This window comes from Dermacentor andersoni, chromosome 2 (assembly GCF_023375885.2).
Source record: "Dermacentor andersoni chromosome 2, qqDerAnde1_hic_scaffold, whole genome shotgun sequence".
Classification (NCBI taxonomy): Eukaryota; Metazoa; Arthropoda; class Arachnida; order Ixodida; family Ixodidae; genus Dermacentor; species Dermacentor andersoni.
In genome coordinates, this window is record NC_092815.1 from 46305517 (window position 1) to 46327617 (window position 22101).

Sequence of the window (22101 nt, forward strand, 5' to 3'; positions counted from 1 at the left end):
CACCAACCATTGTGCACAGTGTGCCGAGGTGTAAAGCCATTGGCACCCTCATTATCCCTATATAAGGAAGCAGATTCTCGAAGTAAGCGAGTCTCTACAGGCATTCCATTGCATGTTGAGATTCTGGTTCTGGTTTGAACAGGTAATAAGCCCAGTTTATCATTCATATGGCCCTTATGTGCGGCAGTGTCGTGTGCATGTAAAATATTCCTAGTTATTCAACATACCCCCCCCCCCCCCCCCGCCACAGTGCTAATGGGGGAGGGGAAGGTGTATTCTCTAGGTGTCCACCTTGCCATTTCACCTGCTGCTGAAGTGCTGATTGGCTGGGAGCACCCATCTCCTTCTACCCCCACCCCTCAACACACACATACAAGGCACGTGATGGCACAGTGCTCGCGCAATACCCGCAATGCATAATTTGGCGCAACTGGTGCAGCACTTCCACCACTGTATCTTTAAGGAACGAACTACTACAAGGTCACTGACCGGCTCCCGGCGCATCAGCAGCCTGGTGCGTTGAGTGGTTGGATGATGGAGTAGCTTGATGTCACCAAGACCACGCTCCTTCCATTCGCCATCCATCCAGCGGTATAACTTGGCCCTGTGGCTGTACAGAACTTTTTCTTCCTCCTCACCAGTGCGTACTTCCACCTGTGTGCCATTTTCAAGCCATTAGCACAATCATGAAATGTCAACACGCGTTAATGTTAACGTAGGAACCATCACTGCCCAATTTTTACACTAAGTGTGGTTGCAATACTGTCATGCTTTCAGAGGCAAAGCCATTTCTCAAAGCTTGAAGCGTTTGTCGGCAACAAAGGGCACTGACATAAGTGCACACGGGCTAAATTTTGACATAACTTTGTAGCTTCAACACTGTCTACCATCAATACAAGAAATCTCGATTTAAGAAATCAACAATATAGCACACACTTTCCAAATCCACATCTTAGTTTCATTGAATATCTTGTATTTTCTCCCCAACAATTAACCGAAGTAACGTTGTGTTGTTTTAACTTTAAAAAGTAGATGCAGTTTGCATGCACGTAACTAGAGCTTTTTGTGGCAAAGCAGAACACGAAATCATAGCCCAATATTGGTGCCATTGTTGCTGGTGGGCGAAAAAAGCACTAACTATCAAATGGAAAAAGAGCACACCGCTTTGCCGTATTTCATGCTGAAACAGGAGCTGCATTGGGTACGTGAGCTTGTAAATATCCTCCTATGTTTTCTAGAGGCCAATCAGAACAGGAAAATGCTGATAGAAAGGGAGCTTACAAGCACTGCAGCAACTATAAAAGGAACACATTGTCTTGGTTCAATCGGGTCGTCATTATTGCAAACAATGACGAGCGCTCTGGCGTGCGCATGTCACAGTTTTGTGCGATCACGTGTCCAGCGGTGTTCACAATCCTTTTCTCCTCTTGTTGCTCTCTGAAACCTAAACTTGGACTGGTCGCTACAAACAAGACTCCATTGCTCTGAAGCAAATTATGTTTCGTGCCGTGATTACTGGGTCATTAGTTACTCATTGCAGCAGAAAACGCAAGACAGAAAATTTTTGTGTCAGTACTACTTCAATGTTTGCCTGTGTGTGCATGACACCATGCTTTAATTCAATTAGCAAGAGAATGTAATGTTTACTATTACTTATATGATAAAACTACAAGCTTTCGTGCAGTCCAATACTTTCCCACCGCTATCAATGCTTCGCCTTTTGGGCCGAACTGCGGCTTAGAAGCAATACTAGAAAAAAGGCACAACGGCTACCAAAATTTTGGTAGCTGTACTGGACCTTGCTCAATTTCTCAGACATGAGCACAATGTCACAAATTTACAGCAAACGTGGTGGCCGTGAAAACAGGTCGTTGCCCATCATGTCGCTCTCATTAAATTTTTAAGCAAAGCTTTATTTGTGCCGTCCAACAGGTTTTCTTGATGCATTGGTTGGAGCGTGTGGAGAGAAGTCCGGTATTGTGTCATCCCACTACGGGTGACACTATCAGCCATCGCGGTGGAGTGGACGCAAAAGCTTTGCTTTGCACTGCCTGTAAAAGATATCGACAAGGCACGAAACTATGTTTGGCAGCCACATTCAGAGATTAAACAAAATTACATTTCTTCAGCTCATTGTAATTCATTTTTTCGTATTGCCCGATAATCTGAAAATTTTTTACAGCTTCTTCCGTGTAACAAATATCTGTCAGCGACTGCACTTATTTGCTTAACCCTGTCAGGGTTAAGGGTTTCAGGGTTAATGGCGTAACTATACGGCACCGCAAACAAGCACAAAATGGTCGATGCCGTATATTTATGGCGCCATCTGTACGTTTAAAGAGCGCATCAATTTCCTAATTTTTTTCTTTCCTGGCATGTGCTGACACTATGTGGGAATACAGGGAATATTTTTCTCATGCCTCCCTCTCTTGGTTTTTATTGCATGGTTTCTTTTAGAGTTAGTTTGCTCCGGCATGTCTATATTGTACCGCTCGTGAATTGGCGCGCATGCGACAGTTTGGGTTTTGTTTCGTGGGTGTTTTCGACTTCTTCCGCTCGCAATACCGATGCCATCTCGCATCGAGTAACGAGCCATCTCGTTACTAATAGCTGAAAGGGCAGCCGCCTGTTTCTCGCTCACTTAGTGCTCACAGGGGTGAGCATAGGAAGGATGCTGCCATGCATGCATTTTCTTTTCTTTTGTTTCTTTTTTGGGGGGAGACTCACAATATCTAGTTGCCTCTGGTTGGCGATAAGATGAATATTGGTGGAAGTTTGTCACACGTATTGCTTTTTTGACGGGCACACAACCAGACAGTTTTCTTGGGTGTGCTCACCTACGCAGTTCAATTAGGCTATGGACTAAAATATTAGTGTAAGAGCAGGAACATTTGAGACTTGCGAAATATTCTCGTGTGCCCATACTCTAAGCCTTGAACTAAAACAATGCATCAAATTTTTTATTCTGATCCGTTTATTTCCTTCCTTTATTGTTGTTATTCATGAATAAAGAGCACATATATACGCCCCGCAAAATATTTTTTCTCACTTTACGGTCACAGTGGGAAAATTACGGTAATTTTTTTCTAAATAGGTCCTTCAGAAGAATAAGAATCTGAAAAAAAAAAAAGAAGAAAAAAGAAAGAAAAAGAAAAACCCCTACCCTGGAGTACCCTGAAAGGGTGAAAAGGTAGAATTTCAATATTACAAAATTTCAATATACATTCACCGTCCGATTTTCCAGACCTTGCGGGGACTGAAAAATAGTCCAGAAAGCAGTTTGAAAAATCGAGCAATCCGGAAAACTCGCTTGGGGAAAAAAATAGGAGGCTTAGAACCGCTTTAAAAAAAAAGAAAAAAAGAACTAATAATGCTCTCCCTCACATTAAGCTTGGAGGTGATCAGACTTGCCTGGATTTGCACAAGAGTGACTGACGTCGCCTCCACATACAGTCGACAAGAATGTCATCGCAATGGCGATTTCCACAAAAGGTGTTTACCACGGAGATCGCAGAAACAAGCCACATTTTATTTTCACCATTTGGCCATCGTGAAGGCTCAGGGGGTGACGCCGATCATACAAATGCGAAGCCGCACAGACACACACAAACATGCGCCATCTCTGAGAGACTCCTGCTCAGTGGACACACCAAGTGCAAAATAGCAACCAGAACTTTAAAAAAAAGAAAAAGTGTCATCCCCTGGAGCATTTTATCAGCCAAGGATGAGCGGACATGGCCTCCAAAACAGCATGATGATGCACACTCTATTGATAGCGTGTGCCTCAATCGTGGAGACTAGAGCAGGGCCACTGGAAGCCAAGCCTGGCTAAGCCAGTGGAAAATCCAACATAGCAGCCTCCAAGACCGACTAATGTGGCTTGGAACGAAAGATTTAGTCCACAAAATTGAAGTCAGGGGCCCAATTCCATCTGAAGAATCAGATGAAACGCATTAGCTCTATGGGAATCCTGATGGTGCATTTATGAAGTCTGGAATATCTATCAAGTCCAAATTTTTGGAGTCCAAAAAATCCATCAGCTACTGTAGCAAAGTGCCATTTTACAAATTTTCTTATATCAAGGTATAAGTGCCTATACTGCTGGTCCCAAGCTTAAGTGGCAGGCATAAGAAACTTTGTGATCTAACAACCATGAAGTAAATTGATATTGTGGCAACTCATGCATACTGGTGTCAGTACTTGAAGCTTCCTTGGAAGCTCACATGTTTTCCTACACTACCAGCCCTTACAAAAGCAAATGTATGAGTGCTCTCACCCTGTGATATGCTGGCAAGGCAGTTTGTGGCAGGACATAAGCCTTGATGATGATGTCACAATTTGCAAGATGTCGATTTCAGGCACGTGTCTTTCTAAATTAGTTATTAGAGTGATTTAGATGGTCGCAATGGACAGTGGTATCTTTTAACTATGGTGCAAATGGTGAACGAAAGCTTTCACACTAAGTTAGACTCTACAATGAGCTGCATCTGATGAGTGGCTACAATTGCAATTTTCATGGTAATCTAGTGTAGCACCTTTCCATATGCATTGAAGGCGGTGTTTGGGAATATTACATTACTCTCAGTTCAGAATGTAGTCAATGGCACATAGCATTACCACAACTTAATCTTTTTTTTTGAACTCCAGAGCACTTGCCTGTCCGCTATAATAATCACTCAATATGGCACTGGCATTGGAGACCGAGTGACGCATTTCAAGCCGTCTTTGTTTTCTGAAATACCAGAAAAATGAGGTCTTGGCAAAAATTATCAAAATTTTACCCAAATGTAGCAGCAGGGATAGAAGCAGCCAAGGGAGTTTCGGAGCAGCACTGGGGGCAGCAAATAAGGCATGTTGGAGCAGGTTTCTTGGAGCACGAATTGTCTATTTTGTAGCAAAGATATGCATTTCTGATCAGGTTTGTAGAGTTTAAAACTCAATGTGAGTGAAATACAAACAGATAAAGAACATACATTCTCTACTTGACTTTGTGGAACGCTGTTACGTTACAGAAAATCAGTTATGAGGAAGCCTGCAAGGTGGAGGAAGGTTCGTGAAAGGCGAAAATTCTTATCCGCCCCACTGTAGAATGAAGGCACAAAATAAACCCATAAGGGTTTCTGAGAAGCTGCTATTAAGTTACACACCAGATGCAGCCAACAAAAGTGGGCAAGAAAAATACAACTGAGGGCTTTACTTGAACAGCACCCACTGCTGCTCAATACAGCTCAATAGAGTATGAAGTGGAAGGGCATTACAGTGTGCCAAGTGTGACAGGACTACGGATGCAGTGCTGGTTTAACAAATATTGCACACAGCAGAATGACTGAAATCTATTCCTTAGATGTGTGGATGTCAAACTGAGAACCACGAACTGCCTGGCACACTCAAAGATCATTAAGACAATCACTTGTGTGCCTTTCTTGTTGCTAAACCATGCACATCAATACAAACGTCAGGCTAGGGCCATAAGTAAGCAATACATCAGGTTATGGCCCTAGGTAAGGAAAATATCAACTCACAATAAACAAACATCACAATAAACATGGTCTCCTTGGGAAGCGCTTACTGAAAATTAAAATTGTGTACCAGGCATGGCTGCTCAATATTATCAGATGAGCGGGCACAAGTGATTTGAAATACTACCTCACCTAGCAGCATGCTGAAAACTGCACGACGTTCTTACCTTGGGAGGCAAGGGTACCACAGGTGAGAAGAATATCTCGGCCTCAGGAGATTCTATGGTGCCCGATTCGTCTTCATCTGCATCTGCTGGTGTGCCAGGAGACTTGGGTGTTTTGCCTGGGCTACGTGGCCGGACACCACTGAAGCTGAACTCGTATTTCTGAGGGCTTCCAAACTTAAACTGCAAGCACAGAATAAATAAATAAATAAATAAATAAATAAATAAATAAATACATAAATACATAAATAAGCAAGCATATGTAAGAATGACTTTTAAGCTTCACTGTACATCCTCCCATACATCAGTTACTACATAATAGTTCTGCGAAAACCCGCAAGGTGGAGAGAAGTAATTAATAAAGCGAAAATCAGACATCCACCCGTTCGTAGCAATTGCTACAAAGGAAACCCATACAGGTTCCTTGAAAGAAAAGCCTCACAGTTGAAGAAAAATTCGTCCTGGTCCGGAACTCGAGCCCGGGACCACCGCCTTTCTGGGGCAGCCGCTCTACCATATGAGCTAACCAGGCGGTTAGGAGATGGTAGGGCGAAGTCGAATTTTTCAACAATTCGAAGCAAAGGCAAGAGTTTGACGTAATAGATCTGCGGAAAACCGCAAGGTGGAGAGAAGTAATTATTAAAGCGAAAATCAGACAGCAATTGTAGCAAATGCTACGAACGGGTGGATGTCTGATTTTCGCTTTATTAACATCAGTTACTGCTAAGTCTAAGAAAAGCTCAGATGGGAACAATGTAGAAATGCAATTTGTAAAAATAATGACCTCACCTATTTTACAATGATAGCTGTTACAGATACGGCCACTATTAATGAAGGGGACCAGTCTTTCCAGGTTCATGTGACAGTGTGGGGTATGTGACAGTGTGGTGTATGTCACAGAACAACTAAGTTTCAAAGCTCGCTACTACAGCCCAAGTAAAAACGGCTCAAGATAGAGTGCTGAAATCTGCTTAATGGCAGGAAATGCATGTTTATCCTGTGTAGTGGAGTGCTGCATCATATGATACAAGGTGAAATGTTTGGGGGATTTCTTTGACTCCATGACTCTATCAAAGCCGTAATGTATCACATTGGCCTCTGCAAGGCAGGCACATTGTGCCATTGGCCGTAATGGCAATAAGAACAACACAACAAGGCAATAAGGTGCGATACTTTTAGAGAGCGCAACAAGGAAGTACTGTGAGCTGGGTGGCTGGTCCAGTGTGGCTGTAGCAATGGTCAGCCCCTCTTATCGAAGAGGAGCATACGAGAAATCATGCAGTATGGAAAGCTGTGCAGTACTGAGCAACTCTCACTAAGGAAGAATGCACAGCAGTAAAGTACGGGCACCTCGACAGCAAGCAAGTCTCAGGTGCTGCCAGTGGGCTAAAGCGCTCAGGATGGGTATGTGACAATTCAGTGGCAAGTGTACCTCAAGAAAGTCTGTTACATGTGCCAGCTGATGATTGCACCTTATCTGGCCTCATGTAGTATGAGCAGCTGTCAGTTTTCGGTTATGCTCACAGATGCTGCAAAAACTGCTGAGCCTCTTTTTTACATGACAGCTAAGTAATGGCGTATTTACGTAAAATAACCTGGTTAACCAAGGTCAACTTTGGTTATTCATGAACCCATTGGCTGTAAAAGCAACTGAACAACTGGGCGAAAGAACGGGGGCCAAATTGCTGCAGCTGATGATTCACCAGGTAAAAGGTATTGTTGGTTTATACAGCTATTCGTAGATGTGGTAGCAGCCAATATATGCTGGAAAGTTTGAGAACATTGTCCATTTCTCTTTGTGAAGAATAATTGGCATAAGGTGTTCACTGCATGGATTGTTTGATTTTGCTAGCTTTCATTAATATTTGTAGAATGTTTCCATGGCTGTTTCAACACTTACATGCATCGGACTCCGCTGAACCCTGGCAAACAATAGCCATCATGGCAGAGCATAGTGAGCAGCGCAAAAAAAGTTTAAGTATGCCAGTTGCCACTCTACATGAGCCTGAGCGTTTCAAGCTTCTTCACACAAAGCTTAATCTGTGGCTGGCAGTTACAGTTCTGAACTGAACAGTAGTGCCTTATACTGTAAATGAAACTTATTGGTAGACATTTTCCAGTACTTATTATTGTAGAGCATAATACAATGAACACAACAGCGGAAGTTTGCGTAGGATGTGTACAAGACAAATAATTAGAATCACAAGCTACCCGTCTTGCATATATATTTGGTAACCAATGAATTCAACTTTTTTATCTACATTGACAAGCAGTGAAAATTTTAATACGAAGTCAAGCAGACCTTGAAAACTTGCATTCAGTTAGAAGTTAGGAGTGCTATGATGCCAACCTGTTCACCGTCCCCCACTTTTTGCATCAGCTAAGTAGCTGATTTTTACTGTGAACAGCAGTTATCAACAAGAAAAAAAAAAAAAATAACTTTTTTCATTTATGCATTAGTTGTCACCCTATGGCCCAGGCTTGATGGTCCTAGACATGGTCTAGAGCAAACGATCTAGACATGACATGACATGCCATTCTTAAAAAAAAGAAAAAAAGAAGTATCAAAGCTGGGACTGAACGATCTTTCAAGCTCAAGCCATCTATTCTAATTAATATGCCGCAACTGCTTTGAGCAGTCAAGCACATAAAATTTGCACTGAGCTCTGACCAACATTTATGCTTTTTTGTCGTACTTATCTTACGCACCATATTGCAGCATCCTGCTGTGTACATTGTGTTTAAATGCTCAACCCTTTTGTATTCCCTGCATGGCTCTTGCATCTCTTGACATACGACTTTTCTGCATGACACATGTAGAATGGTTAAATTTGGTATTGTAGCTATGCAGCTGCAATGAGAAAGCGAGTGCCACCTGATGGTGCAGATAACATTGGCACAGGAAGAACTCATTTCCTCCTCTTCAGCTGCGAAACAGTTGTGCGTGCAGGCCAACCACATGCTCGTTGCTGCTTTTGGAAGTAATAAACCAAGAAAGGCTTCCACCTGGCTTCGTAGCACAGCGTAAACTTGGCGAACATAATCATTTAGACACGATTCCGTTCACAGGCATGGGTGAACATTTGCTTTGTAACCTTGCATGGAAAGCTGAATTTCCTTGATTCCTCAGCATGTCTCTGTAGAATAATTACTCCTTGCATGTATATTGTATGTACAGCTTAGTTTCTGAATTCCCAAATATAGGATCCCTAATCCTATAGTTTGGGGTTTATAAGTGCTGCTGTCTGCATCAAAAAGAATCAAGAAGTCACCAGAGTCTTGTGTTTTTTATCTGCATATGTTGGAAGCTGCAGTTTCGTTACCACTACAGTAGAACCCTGCTTAGTGGCGTTATAGTGTTATAGAGGGCCACTAAAGTTACTTTGTTATATGCAATATTTATTACAAAAGCATATGCTAATATTGAAACTGAATATTGCTAATATAAATAATAAAACTAATATTGCTAACTGAAAAAGAAAGGTTGTACATACATGAGAAAAATGCGAGTGTGATGCTGTATGTTGGCAGTGCAAGCCACCCAGCAAGGGCAGTATTCTCATTGAATTACTTTTGGAGATAAAATTGCTTTCCAAACATTTTGCACAACTAGCAATTGACACGTCAGTGTAGACAGACAACAGCATCCTATTGGCGCTGTGTCAAGCACACTGTCCAACACGAAAGGCAGGCCGCCAAAACCGCCCTTACAGCCGAGATTGGCCACTTTGCGCCATGTGGCAGATCCCAGCGATAGCTGCCGTGTGGCAGCATGCTTGTCATGTCAAACCCCAGCGCTAAGCTCATACATGCCCCCTGACCAATCCGTTGTAAGCGAACACCACACAGGAAGACAGACACCTGAATGCTAGCTTCACTGCGAAATTAATTTTAAAAGGAAGAAGAAAAGAAAGAGCGTAATTTCAATTACCGATTATTGGACATGCATTGCAGTAAAGTGCACCATGCTCTGAAGGACAGATGGTCTGGAGTACGTCTGGTCAGACACCAGATGGGCACTCCAGACCAGCTGTAACTGGAGCTACAGTTCGCTAGACGCGCTCAGTCATGAGCGATGACAATGCTGCTGCTATGAGCACCACTTCGCGCAACACATGCGATAAGCTGCGGCATGCATCAGTCAGTGATACGATCACTTTCTTGAGGATTTTGCGACTTCACGCCAAAAGCATCAGTGTCTACAGGCGATAGAACTTGTAGCTCAGTGCCAAGCATAGAGTTTGTACAACCAACTCTAGAGCAAGAGCTGCCCGTAACACTCATGCAGCGAAATCGGTAACTGCAAGGGAGCCGCCATGTTGCTACTCTGTGTTGGGTGTGGAGGTGCAGAAAACAAGATGCGATTGAGATGAGATGTGCAATCAACATGATCCCGAGTCTCCTTCAGTATGGCCCCATCTAGGTCAGGCGTCTGCAAACACATCCTTTCACGTGCTGTAAATTTTATATCAAAATTTAATAAGAGATTTGACTAAAAGAAATACAGAATTAATTTTACACATGGTCCATACGTAGGTGCTTATTGTAAATGCTTGTTTTTACATCATGTTTTTATTGCATATACTAGGATTTTAAGAAATGAGAAGTAGCAAGGCAGCGTCCTTGCAACTGCCACTTTTTTTGCTCAGCATTTCCTCTACAGCGAGCATAGTAATTCTATGGTGCCAAGCATGCCATCTTGGGACTGTGCCGGGAATGCCATTTGTTGCTCAAAGACGTCACTCTGTTCCGTGTCGAGTCACACAAAAGTGACTGCATCTCCTAAAACTATTGACCGAGAATACCCTCCCAAAATGCTTGCCTCCCAGGAAATATGGTTTGAACATGATGAGACAATATTTGCTTTTCTATATTCGATATTACACTCAATCTTGTACTTTTAGTTTTGCTATAGGCGTAGGTTACCTTATTGAAATAAAGCACGCCCAACCAGTTTTAATTGACTGTGTTGTATCTGATATTTTGTTATATTGAGGTTTGACTGAAATTACAACTCTGCATTGAAAACACAAGAGATTTCATTTTTTGTGAAAACTGATTTAGTGCTACATATAAACAAAGTTCTGTACAGGTCCCCTCTGCTGATTCAACATCTAATAATTCATTTGGCTTGACTTTTAAAACAACTGACCAGCTTTCGAAAGCCCCATAGGGAACCAACGCCTTACAAGCTAACTTGCACCATTCGCTAAGAAAGAAAAAACACCACCACCACCACCAACAACCACCACCACCACTGTATTCCGACAGCGCCCCCCCAGTCAGATGAGTGGAAATTGACTGCACTAACAGAAAGCTCCCCAATGCAATAATTATGGCATAAACTTCTGTCTAAATTCAATTACCGTTGTTGGTGTAGATGTAGCCACTGGTGCACTGGTAGATGAAGTTGTATCCGGCTTAAAAGTTGCCACCCCAAATGTGAAAGTAGATGGTGGTGCGACAGTGCCTGGGCGTGGGGAGCCAAACACAAATCCTGAAGGTTTCGGTGTTGTTGAAGTCACTTGGGAAGTGGAGGGTGCTGAGGGCAGGTTGGCAATTGTTGGCTGTGGAACGCTGCTCGCACCAGGAAATCCAAAGCTGAACTTGGCTGGTGCAACTCCCGCAGGTGCAGTGCCAACAGGAAACCCACCACCTCCAGACACTGGGGCAGCAAACTTCTCCAATGCCTTCAAAGGTGACGGCGTAGGCTGCAGTGCATACCACACTGCTCAGTGCTATAGTTCTAATGCTTGCTGCATACTATGTCACAAAGACCCGATGTAATAAACGAGAAGGTGTTAACCGAAGGGCTCATATTAAAACTTTTTGTGCGCAAACAAACAGGGACGAAGAATAGGGGCAACACAAGGACGAGCACTTTCTAACAACTGGTTTTTATTTTTGAAGAACTACCTGCTTAAATACCAACAGATCTGCGCGATTTAGTCAACAGAGCACGCCTATAGCGCGTATGATACCCGCAGATCTGCGCGATCAATTCAAAAGAGCAACGTCAATATTACATATAACACTTGTGATAAAAAGACATGGACAAAAGCCACCCGGTCATGCTAAAAACAGCAAGGTGCATAAAACAACCACTTATAATGAAATGCGTTAAAGATGTGATGACAGAAGCAAATTTTCTTTATCTAACAATGAAACAGAAGGATGGCTGATGCATTTATCTTTATGTTTTTCAATCCAGTGTGCTTCCACGATTTCCCTAGCGGTTTGATTTCTATGCCTATACAACATGTCTGTGCTAGTAAGACAAGGGGAGCAATCATGTTCTTGGCAATGCATTGCCAAATGCGTACTAGGGCGACCATTCAGACTAGACAAGTGCTCCCTTAACCTCGTGTTAATGCATCTCCCAGTCTGCCCTACGTACACATGACCACACGTCATAGGAATCTGGTAAACAACGTTCTTCGCGCAATCAACAAATTGGTTCTTGCGCGGATGTTTAACACTACATTCTTTCTTTACATCATCCTTACTTTCGAACTTCTTCTTAACCTTGGAACACACACTACCTATTTTGTTTTTTGCCGAAAATACCACTTTTACTTCATAACTACCAGCCACCTTTTTAAGTCTGCGTGAAAGGCCGTGCCCATACGGAATCACTGAAACCTTGGAAGCTACAATATTTGCCTGTCTGCACCAGTCCCGAAAGGCCTTCACGTTAAAAAGACCACCGGAAGCAGACGAACAGGCCACCTTTAGACATTCTTTGAAATGTCTAACCTGTCTCCGGCTCTCTGATCGCAAGATCTTGATCATTCTTCTCCCGTGTCCTGCAGACGGGGGCAACCATCCGGTCACCAACAACACCTCATCAGGGCATTCCCCAAGTTTCAGGAAACAGCTTAACACCCGTGCTCTGCACTCACAGACCGCGATAATAGGCACCAGGTCTGCTGGGTTGTTTAAGCTATAGTTCGGACAAGTAGAAAGAGGGCCGGAAGAACTAGAAATGAACTGAAGCATAACTGCGAGTCAGCCTAGTTGGAACAGATTCATATTAAAACTTTTTGTGCGCAAACAAACAGGGACGAAGAATAGGGGCAACACAAGGACGAGCGGTGAACAAGTGCTTTAAGAAATGTGATGTGAATGCAGAAAACGTTAAAAAGAAAGCGGTGGAGCTATTGAAAAAATGTGACCAAGATAAGCTTGCGTCACATGTAAAGAACTCAAAAGGAATGAAATTGGAGATATTTTTTACGGCAAAAACCCACAAGCAAGGAATTCCGTTTAGGCCAATTGTGTCCGAGCGAGGGTGTTGGCAAGTTCTGGTCGCGGAGTTCCTGCAAAAAATAATGTTAAATTCCCTAGATGTGCAGGATCCGTACTTATTGAAAAACTCTGAAGGCCTTGTGAATTGTCTGGCATTAGATAGTACAAGCTGCAGCTGGGGATTCAGCATAGATGCTCAAGATCTTTACTATTCCTTACCGCATGGGCCCCTAATGTGCAGTGTTAAAGATTGCATAACAAATGAGAATGACGAGGTGTCATTCCGCAATACGTGCGGCATGGCCGTTGAATCCTTTCTTGAACTTCTGCATTTTTATTTAGCGAATACACATGTAGGATTCTGTGGTGAAACGTATATACAGGCAATGGGTGTGTGCATCGGCTCAAAGGTAGCTCCCATCCTAAGTAGCATTTTTTTGGGAAGCATAGACAGAGAGTTGGCCAAAGATTTAGAAGGTTTAGTAAGTAAGGTATACAGATATGTCGATGACTACTTGATTTTAGGCTGTCCTGTGGACAAGGGTGCTTTCAGAAATAGGGTTGTAGAAGCCTTCAATTCTCTGAGCAAGGGCTTAACATTTACTTCGGAAGTACCGGTAGATAATAAGCTACAGTTTCTTGATGTCAAGTTAACGTTCCTACCGGATCATGTGTGTTGGTCATTCTCACCCCGAGCTGGAAAACCGCTAATGAACTATGCCTCAAACCATTCCAGGCTTGTGAAGAATGGGATAGTCATTTCGTGTTTCCAGTCAGCGTTGTTGAAGTCATGTCACCACACTGTAAAGATTGCATTTTTTGAGCAAGTTGATAGGTTGAGAAAGGCTGGGTACCCGCTCGCTGTGCTGTAGCTTCCAAGGTTTCAGTGATTTCGTATGTGCACGGCCTTTCACACAGACTTAAAAAGGTGGCTGGTAGTTATGAAGTAAAAGTGGTATTTTCGGCAAAAAACAAAATAGGTAGTGTGTGTTCCAAGGTTAAGAAGAAGTTCGAAAGTAAGGATGATGTAAAGAAAGAATGTAGTGTTAAACATCCGCGCAAGAACCAATTTGTTGATTGCGCGAAGAACGTTGTTTACCAGATTCCTATGACGTGTGGTCATGTGTACGTAGGGCAGACTGGGAGATGCATTAACACGAGGTTAAGGGAGCACTTGTCTAGTCTGAATGGTCGCCCTAGTACGCATTTGGCAATGCATTGCCAAGAACATGATTGCTCCCCTTGTCTTACTAGCACAGACATTTTGTATAGGCATAGAAATCAAACCGCTAGGGAAATCGTGGAAGCACACTGGATTGAAAAACATAAAGATAAATGCATCAGCCATCCTTCTGTTTCATTGTTAGATAAAGAAAATTTGCTTCTGTCATCACATCTTTAACGCATTTCATTATAAGTGGTTGTTTTATGCACCTTGCTGTTTTTAGCATGACCGGGTGGCTTTTGTCCATGTCTTTTTATCACAAGTGTTATATGTAATATTGACGTTGCTCTTTTGAATTGATCGCGCAGATCTGCGGGTATCATACGCGCTATAGGCGTGCTCTGTTGACTAAATCGCACAGATCTGTTGGTATTTAAGCAGGTAGTTCTTCAAAAATAAAAACCAGTTGTTAGAAAGTGCTCGTCCTTGTGTTGCCCCTATTCTTCGTCCCTGTTTGTTTGCGCACAAAAAGTTTTAATATGAATCTGTTCCAACAAGGCCGACTCGCAGTTATGCTTCAACCGAAGGGCCCAATTTTTATTAATCATATAAGAAGCCAACAATGACACCAAGGAAAACACAGGGGAGATTACTTGTAGTAATTAAAGAAATGGTAAATTAATGGAAATAAAAGTAGATGAAGAAACAACTTGCCGCTGGTGGGGAACGATTCCACATCTTCACATTACGTGCACGATGCTCTACCAATTGAGTTACCATGATGCTGTTTTCCCATCCACTTTCTTGGGTATTCATGTTTTACAACTAGAATTAACCCTGGGAGTGTTAGCCAGCGCCACCACTCATAAACCTTGGTGGCGCATGTGGAACATCCTTTCTGCCGCAGGTGTCACAATTACGTTATCTTTTTGGGTGAAGGCAACTGATCATTAAACCTACACATGCTACCTGAAGGCATCAATGTTGCCGGATATGTATGTATATATCTAAACGCAATATTGACTTGGTTTAAAAAAAAAAAAAAAGCAGTTAAGCTCAAATGGTGCAACAGAAATATCTTTGCACAGCAAATGGCTGTATTGTGGAATCATAATGTGCAGCCTATGAATCCTTGCTCAACCACTACATTACACCTTTTAAATCCAAGCTGGAAAGCCAAACCAAGATACAAACGAACTTGGGTTGCTTCACAGATTTGAAGCTAAACCATTATGCTGATCCCACGCACTGCAGGAATCTAAGTGACATCAATGTTTGCGAGGACCCCTATCGTTTAGTAACCGTTAGCAAATATAGAGCACAGAACCAAGCTGGACACATTTTCACCGGGAAATGCCTGGCTCAACAAACACTTGTGGGACTAGAATAGGCGGATCCTAAGCATTACAATGATGGCATGACAACACTGGAATGAAGATGGAAACCCTACAACTGTATGAGATGCTGCACTAACTACAATGGCATGACAACAGTGAAATTATTAAAGATTTAAATGAAATTATGGGGTTTTACGTGCAAAACCCATGATTGGATTATGAGGCATACTCTAGTGGGGCACTCTGAATAAATTTTTACCACCTGGGGTTCTTTAATATGCATGTAAATCTAAGTACTCAAGCATTTTTGCATTTCACCCCTATAGAAGACAGTGGAATGATGACAGCATGACAACAATGTCTTGACGATGATGAAATGTCAAGAACAGAATAATGATAATGACAGCATCTCAATAACAGAATGACCCCCATCGAAGACAGTGGAGTAATGAGGGCATGACGACTGCACGATTACCACATGTGAAAAACAGTTTGACGACGATGGAATGACAAGGACAGAATGATAATGACAACATTGCATTGACAACAGAGTGAAGACGACGAAAGCAAGACGACATAAAAATAAAGAAATGAACACGATAGAATAAGTTGGCGGAATGTTTGTGTTGGAGCTAACATCTAAGCTTACGTACACCACCAGCTGCCCCAAGCAGCTCCAGTTTTCACTATATTCGGTGCTGGTCTGCATAATGTCCGGGGTCAGAGAAGTGTGCAATACAGCAGCAGCTAGCACCCACAAAGTGGGTTGAAGGGGGAAAGTAAGCTTCACTTTAAAGAATTTTTGAGCAAAACCAATAATGTTCTTGGCATCGCTGATACTGCTGTCACAAACAAGGGAACCTTCCCAGTACCCTTCCCTAGTAAATGTAATTGCAATCACCAACATGTTTACAACAACATTGCACTAAACACAGGCACTAGGTGGTAAATGTTTTCAGCATGGAGAAGGTAATGTAAGAGAATTCACCAACCTCAGCAGCGTCTGAGCCAGGCTTTTGGGTCTCGCAGGCCGCACATGATGTCCTGTCAGCTGAATTCGACACATAGCAGATGTCACAGTTCCAAGTGCCTGCCTTTGGCTTGAACTGACTCAACTGGGAGAGTGGCACAATAGGTGCTGGCTCCAGTTGCTTCTTATCGGCCTGCTGCTCCTGGGTTTTATCACTCTTCTCTTCCCCTGCAGCTTCTTTGAGAGGTGTAATAGGGTGGGCTTTGTCCCTGCAGCTCTCAAATACTTGCTTAAAGCGATCAGCCTGCTCCGTCGTCTTAAAGCGCGCTGCAAGGTTTTCTTTGCAGAGTTGTCCATCACTATAATCATTGGCAAACCAAGACCATGCACGATCATTTGTTGACAGCGGACCCAATTTCATCTCTGGCAAAATTCTGTGATTGGCACACAGTTTGAGCACTTGGTCCCTGCGCATCAACACACGGCATACTTGCGTCTTTGGGTGCTGAAGGATCTTCAATTGGCCAATTCCACGCTCCTTCCACTGCTTTGTTTCAGCATCAAATCGAAACAGTTTGGCTCTCTCAGAGAACAGGACTTCTTCATCCTCTTCACCTGTTTTGACATCCACAAGCTCCGGTAGGGAGACCACTGGTTCAAACTCAGCACTGGGGACAAAGTCCTCTGGTATTTCACCTGGGCTCCGCAGTGAGTCTGCTCGCTGCCTAGTCGCAATCGGAGTTGGAGGTAATGGCTTTGGCAGAGGAGATGGCACCTGTGGTTGAGGTGGAAGAGATGATATTACCGGTGGTTGAGGCGGCAGGGAAGAGGTCACTTGTGGTTGCTTGGCTGGTGTTGTACTCAGTTTGCTAATTTCTGAACGGGCACTTGCTAAAAATGACTGAGTTGCACTAGCTGACTCTGGGGGCTCATCTTTTTTCACTGCGGCTGGTGGGCTCTTGAATGAAAAGCCTGCAAAAGGGCTGGGCTTTGGCGACTCCTTTATTGTTGCTGCTGCAGTAACAGGCTTTGCTTCTTCCTTGGGAAGCTCTTTTACTTTTGGTGGGCCAGAAAATGTAAATCCACCGAACACACTCTTTCCTGATGAAACCATTACATCAACAACTGAAGTGACTGGAGTGCTTGGCTTCTGCTCTGGTACAGAGACACCGAATGAGAATACAGGCGCTGGCTGTGCTGCTTGTACGTTAAAAGGCTTCCCCAAAGAATTCCCAAAGGAGACTGAAGCAGCTAGATCAGGTTTTTCTGTTGGCTGTTGTGCTGCCACAGGCACTTCCACAGTCTTTGGTTTCTCAGTACCCGGCTTTGGCGAGTCGCACGCTGCACATACGAGTTTGTTGGCATCATTGCTCACATAGCATGTGTGACACGCCCAGGCGCCTGGTTTTGGATGAAACATCTTGCCGAAACCAGTTGCTGACAGGTGAGGTAGACTTGTGGGTGGAGAGCCGGATGCCACGACAGACGAAGCTATAGGACTGCCAAATGACAAAGCTGATGTCACCATGCTGCCTGCAGCAGATCCAAACACATGTGCGGTCCCTGTTGTCTTGGGGCCACCAAAGCTTGATGTGGATGAGGAAATTGTCACAGAAGCGGTGGATAATGGAGTGGAGGCAACAAATGGTGAACTGAATGGCCCAGCAGGTACTACTGTTGTGGCTGTTGCTGACCCAAACACGGGAGGTGCCACTATTGACTTGGAGACCCCAAAGCCTGGTATCGATAGAGGAAAGGTAGAAGGCACGCTAGCTGGAGATGCAGATACAGTTACTGGAGAACCAAATGATGCAACAGGCATCCCTGTGGTAACTGTTGAAGGTGCCGGTGTTATTCTAGGGGAGCTAAGACCTGATGGTGACATTGAAAAAGTGGTAGCTGTGCTGTCTGCTGTAGTGGAGGCTGCTGATGACGAAGACACTGCAGCCTGTCTGGACTTGTTAACTGCTTGTTCAAAAGCTTCTTTGAACTGCACTGCTATTTCAGGTGTTTTGAAACGTATGCAGAACTTCTCTGGGTGCGCCTCACCATCTGCAAAATCTTGGGCATCCCATATCCAAGCAGTGTCCTTTTTTGGCATTGGAGCCAGTGTCATTCCAGACTGAATATAATGGTTGGCACATACTTTCAGCACCTGCAAATGAATTGGCCAATTCCACTGACATTACCATCTGAAATTGGTTCAAGATGGGAGATACATAAAGACCCACAGTTCCTTACTATATTACCTAGAGAAGAATCTGGTGCCACTGTCTATGCAAGTTTCACAATGAGCGTTGTGTCACCACAGGAATACTGAGATGTGGGTGTGCAAAACGTGTCAATTAAAAAGCTGTAAAGCTTTACTAGAATGAAATCATCACGCAAGGTCTTTGTTTACCTGAAATACAACTTTCGCTATTCTTTACTCATGCTTAATACAAGCAACTGAAAGCAACAAATACATATGAAAATGATGCACTGTGCGTACAGACTGACACAGCCATCGCACATATTTTTCCCAACTTTTGTGGCCCACCAGTTCACATTTAATATTGTTTCACTACCCGGCACTTTAAGAATGCTCTTTACATCAAAACAAAGAAAAGGCAACATTTTACAGGCCATTTTATTAAAGAGTGGACTATTGCGGCAGACGGGACGCGGCTAGCCAAATGCATTTCCACAATGTCTTAGCTCTTGAAATAGATGCCCATCTAAAGGTACCACTTCCCAGCATTCCCATGCATACAACATGAAACGACCAATTTTCCCTTTAGGTAATTATAGAAGTTTTATGTTTTAAAGCAAACAAAATAAATTATTGAACAATGAACAAAACCCCCTCTTTAGCAGTAGGTGGTGCAAATTTCAACAACCTTTGATCAATCTTATATGTAGTACTTGGCAGTTGTTTTATTCAATAATTATTTGGTACCTTTGTGGATGCCTCCTTAAGAAATATTACCATATTTTCTGGACTACAAGTTACCTTTTTTCTTTTCCTAAATTTTCATCAATGCGTCTTATGCAAGGGTGCAACTTATATATGTATAACACCATGCATACTGGTGCATTTAACATGAGCATTGCCCCCCCCCCCCCCCCCCCCCCCTCCCACGTGCAGGAAACTGTAGGGACATTTGTCAAGTGCTGCTGTAACGTTTAGTCCCGTCCCCTCCTTTTTGACGAAGAAAAAATAAAATAGACAAGAAAAAGGAAGGGAATTATTAGGCACACTTACCTGCTCTCGCCGCATAAGCAGGCGCACTTTGCCCTCCTTGCTTTCAAGCAATTTGACGACACCAATTCCACGTTCCTTCCACTCTTTGTCAACATAGCGGAAGAGTTTGGCTCTTTCTTCAAAGCAAACCTGTGAATCAAAACAGAACGAAATGCTGGGCATGACAATCAACTTCAGCTGTAGCAAAGCCCACCAGAGAGTTCAAGAAAAATGCGAGGAAACCTCACTTCTAAGTAGCAACAATTTTTACAGAGTGCTCATATCGCTTGTCCCTTGTAACTTCAGCCAAACATTAAAGATATGCAAATGCCACGTACCCAACTGGACAGAACCAAGGTAATGTTGTTTGCAGTCACATGGAGATACTTAGATTATATTATCCATTATGCTTAATTACATAGTCTTAATTGTATGTCAAGTGCCCATCTAAGATATTATACTCTCAAGTGGTTAGTCATTTCACAGCCCTCAGCCACCAACAGCATCTTTCATAGCCTAGCTACAGATATCGAACAAAATGCCCCATAAATTGCCTACATAGTGTTCAAAATGAAAACCAGCTGGTGAGGCATGGCATTCCTTTTTAGTGCCATGGAAGAGGCTCGATGCGAAGTCCTAGAACCACTTCTGCTCACAGCGGGCAATGTCTGCACGTAATGGCAATCATAGCAGCCACACTTATTTCCAGCTGAGAAGTCACAAACCCCCTTCCTTATAGGTGCACTACTCAGTGCGCAGAACGTAGATCTGCCGGGTACCCTGAGAACCCTTGCAAATACGTATGAGGAAACACGCAGAATGGCAACAAAATGATGAGCACAAAGTGCCCCAACCACAAAGTGTTGCCCTTCTCTTCTGTTCCACCTGTTTTCTGGTCAACATATGCAGTTCTCTATGACATTCTTGAAGCTAGCCGGCCAATAATACTGTCCAAGTTGCAATACTGACAAGTACCATTCAAATGTACAGTCCAGTCTACTGTTAAAGAACACTAAAGGCAAACACTAAGTTGACGTGGAATGTTAAAATACCATTCTAGAAACCTTGCAGTGCTTGTTCCGTGCCAGGAAAATAGAGTAAAACCTTGTTAAACCGTACCCGCTTAAACAGCAGTTTCGTTTTAAAAGCAGTAAAGCCAAATCCCTGACTCAGTGGCCATTGGACATAATGCATTTTGTATCCGCATAAGCCATACCAGTTTAGTGCGTACGTACTGGTTAACACGTAGTGTTTCCACTTTTCGTCGCGCCAATACAGTGGTGCGTCGTCTCCATCGGGCGGCCTGGCAGAACAAGCCTCAGAGACCAGAACGGCCTCCCAAGCGCCCTGTGTGTTTGCGTGTGAACCCACATCAACATCAATATCATTTCGGCACCGTGCCAGACAGCGTTGTGGTGTCGTGCAAACAAGGACTTGCGTAATATGGTCGCATCATGCCGAAGCTAGGATAAAAAAGACGCTGGCTGCTCAGCATAGAAGAAAAATTAGACATCCTTCGTGCTATCGAACGTGACACGAAGAAGTCAGCGCTGGCACGTGACAGAGATCTAACAAGACGGTCATTTGAGGGGCGTGGTAATTACATTAGCTGCATTACCCAAGTGGTAATGCATCCAATGCAACTGAAACACTTCAACTTTATTGTGCAGCAAATCCCAACTGTGTGTTCACTTTAAAAATGAATATACAGCCAATCTAAGATATATCAAGCTTGAAGAGGATTGTGAAATAGTTGATAGATAATTTGAAATATAAAATATGCCTATGTAAACCTTATCTGAAAACTCCACTAGTCTTATCCAGGCTGAGAATGCGAAAAGTGGCACTTTACTGATGTTTCTCCACGGCTGCGTTGAATGCACAAAAGCTTACTTTTTCTTTTTCCCCACATGCATGTTGCAAGTGGTCTTTGATATCAAACAGATCACAACCTCAACCCTACAGTTCCGCATCGCCTGACCACAAGATTCTGGTGCACCGAGAGGGGAGGGGCCACTATACTCCAGCAGCGCCTGCACGGGCCCTATTATTTTGAAATTGACTTACAATGGGTACAGTTTAGGCACGTCGAGGGCTGAAAGCTTTGTGTGCCTTGTGTTCTCACCGCTTAGTTAGCGATGAAGCGAGAGGCAACACAGAGATTCATTTGCAACTTCCAATTCTTGGTATGCTTCACGGCGTAACAGTACTGTATTGATGCGAAGCTGACTTTCAGGAACCGGTATTATGCAATTTAAAGACTTGAGTGTCGGTGCCAATCAATAATGGTACCATTTGTTTTCCTATTCATCGCGCATTATATTCGCAAATTCATTTTTTAAATCTTTCATGTCGCCTTACTGAAAAATTGACCCTTACGTCGCAATCGCGGTTGTGTTACATTCAAGCACAGTACAACCTTTAATCTATACCTTCTATTTAGCTTTATTACAACAACTGCTACTCTCATTAATG

The 22101-nt window shown here is 43.2% G+C and overlaps 1 protein-coding gene across 1 annotated transcript in view; it reads right to left on the bottom strand.

Annotated features, from left to right (window-relative positions):
• LOC126542348 (E3 SUMO-protein ligase RanBP2-like) overlaps positions 1-22101 on the bottom strand; it is a 171153-nt gene that overhangs the window by 47319 nt on the left and 101733 nt on the right. Inside the window, exons 24-28 of the mRNA XM_050189386.3 lie at positions 19648-19776; positions 16426-18558; positions 11050-11394; positions 5687-5866; positions 490-654 (exon numbers count right to left, since the gene is read on the bottom strand). Of these exons, the coding sequence (XP_050045343.1) occupies positions 490-654; positions 5687-5866; positions 11050-11394; positions 16426-18558; positions 19648-19776 (2952 nt within the window). The remainder of the gene's footprint in view (positions 1-489; positions 655-5686; positions 5867-11049; positions 11395-16425; positions 18559-19647; positions 19777-22101) is intronic.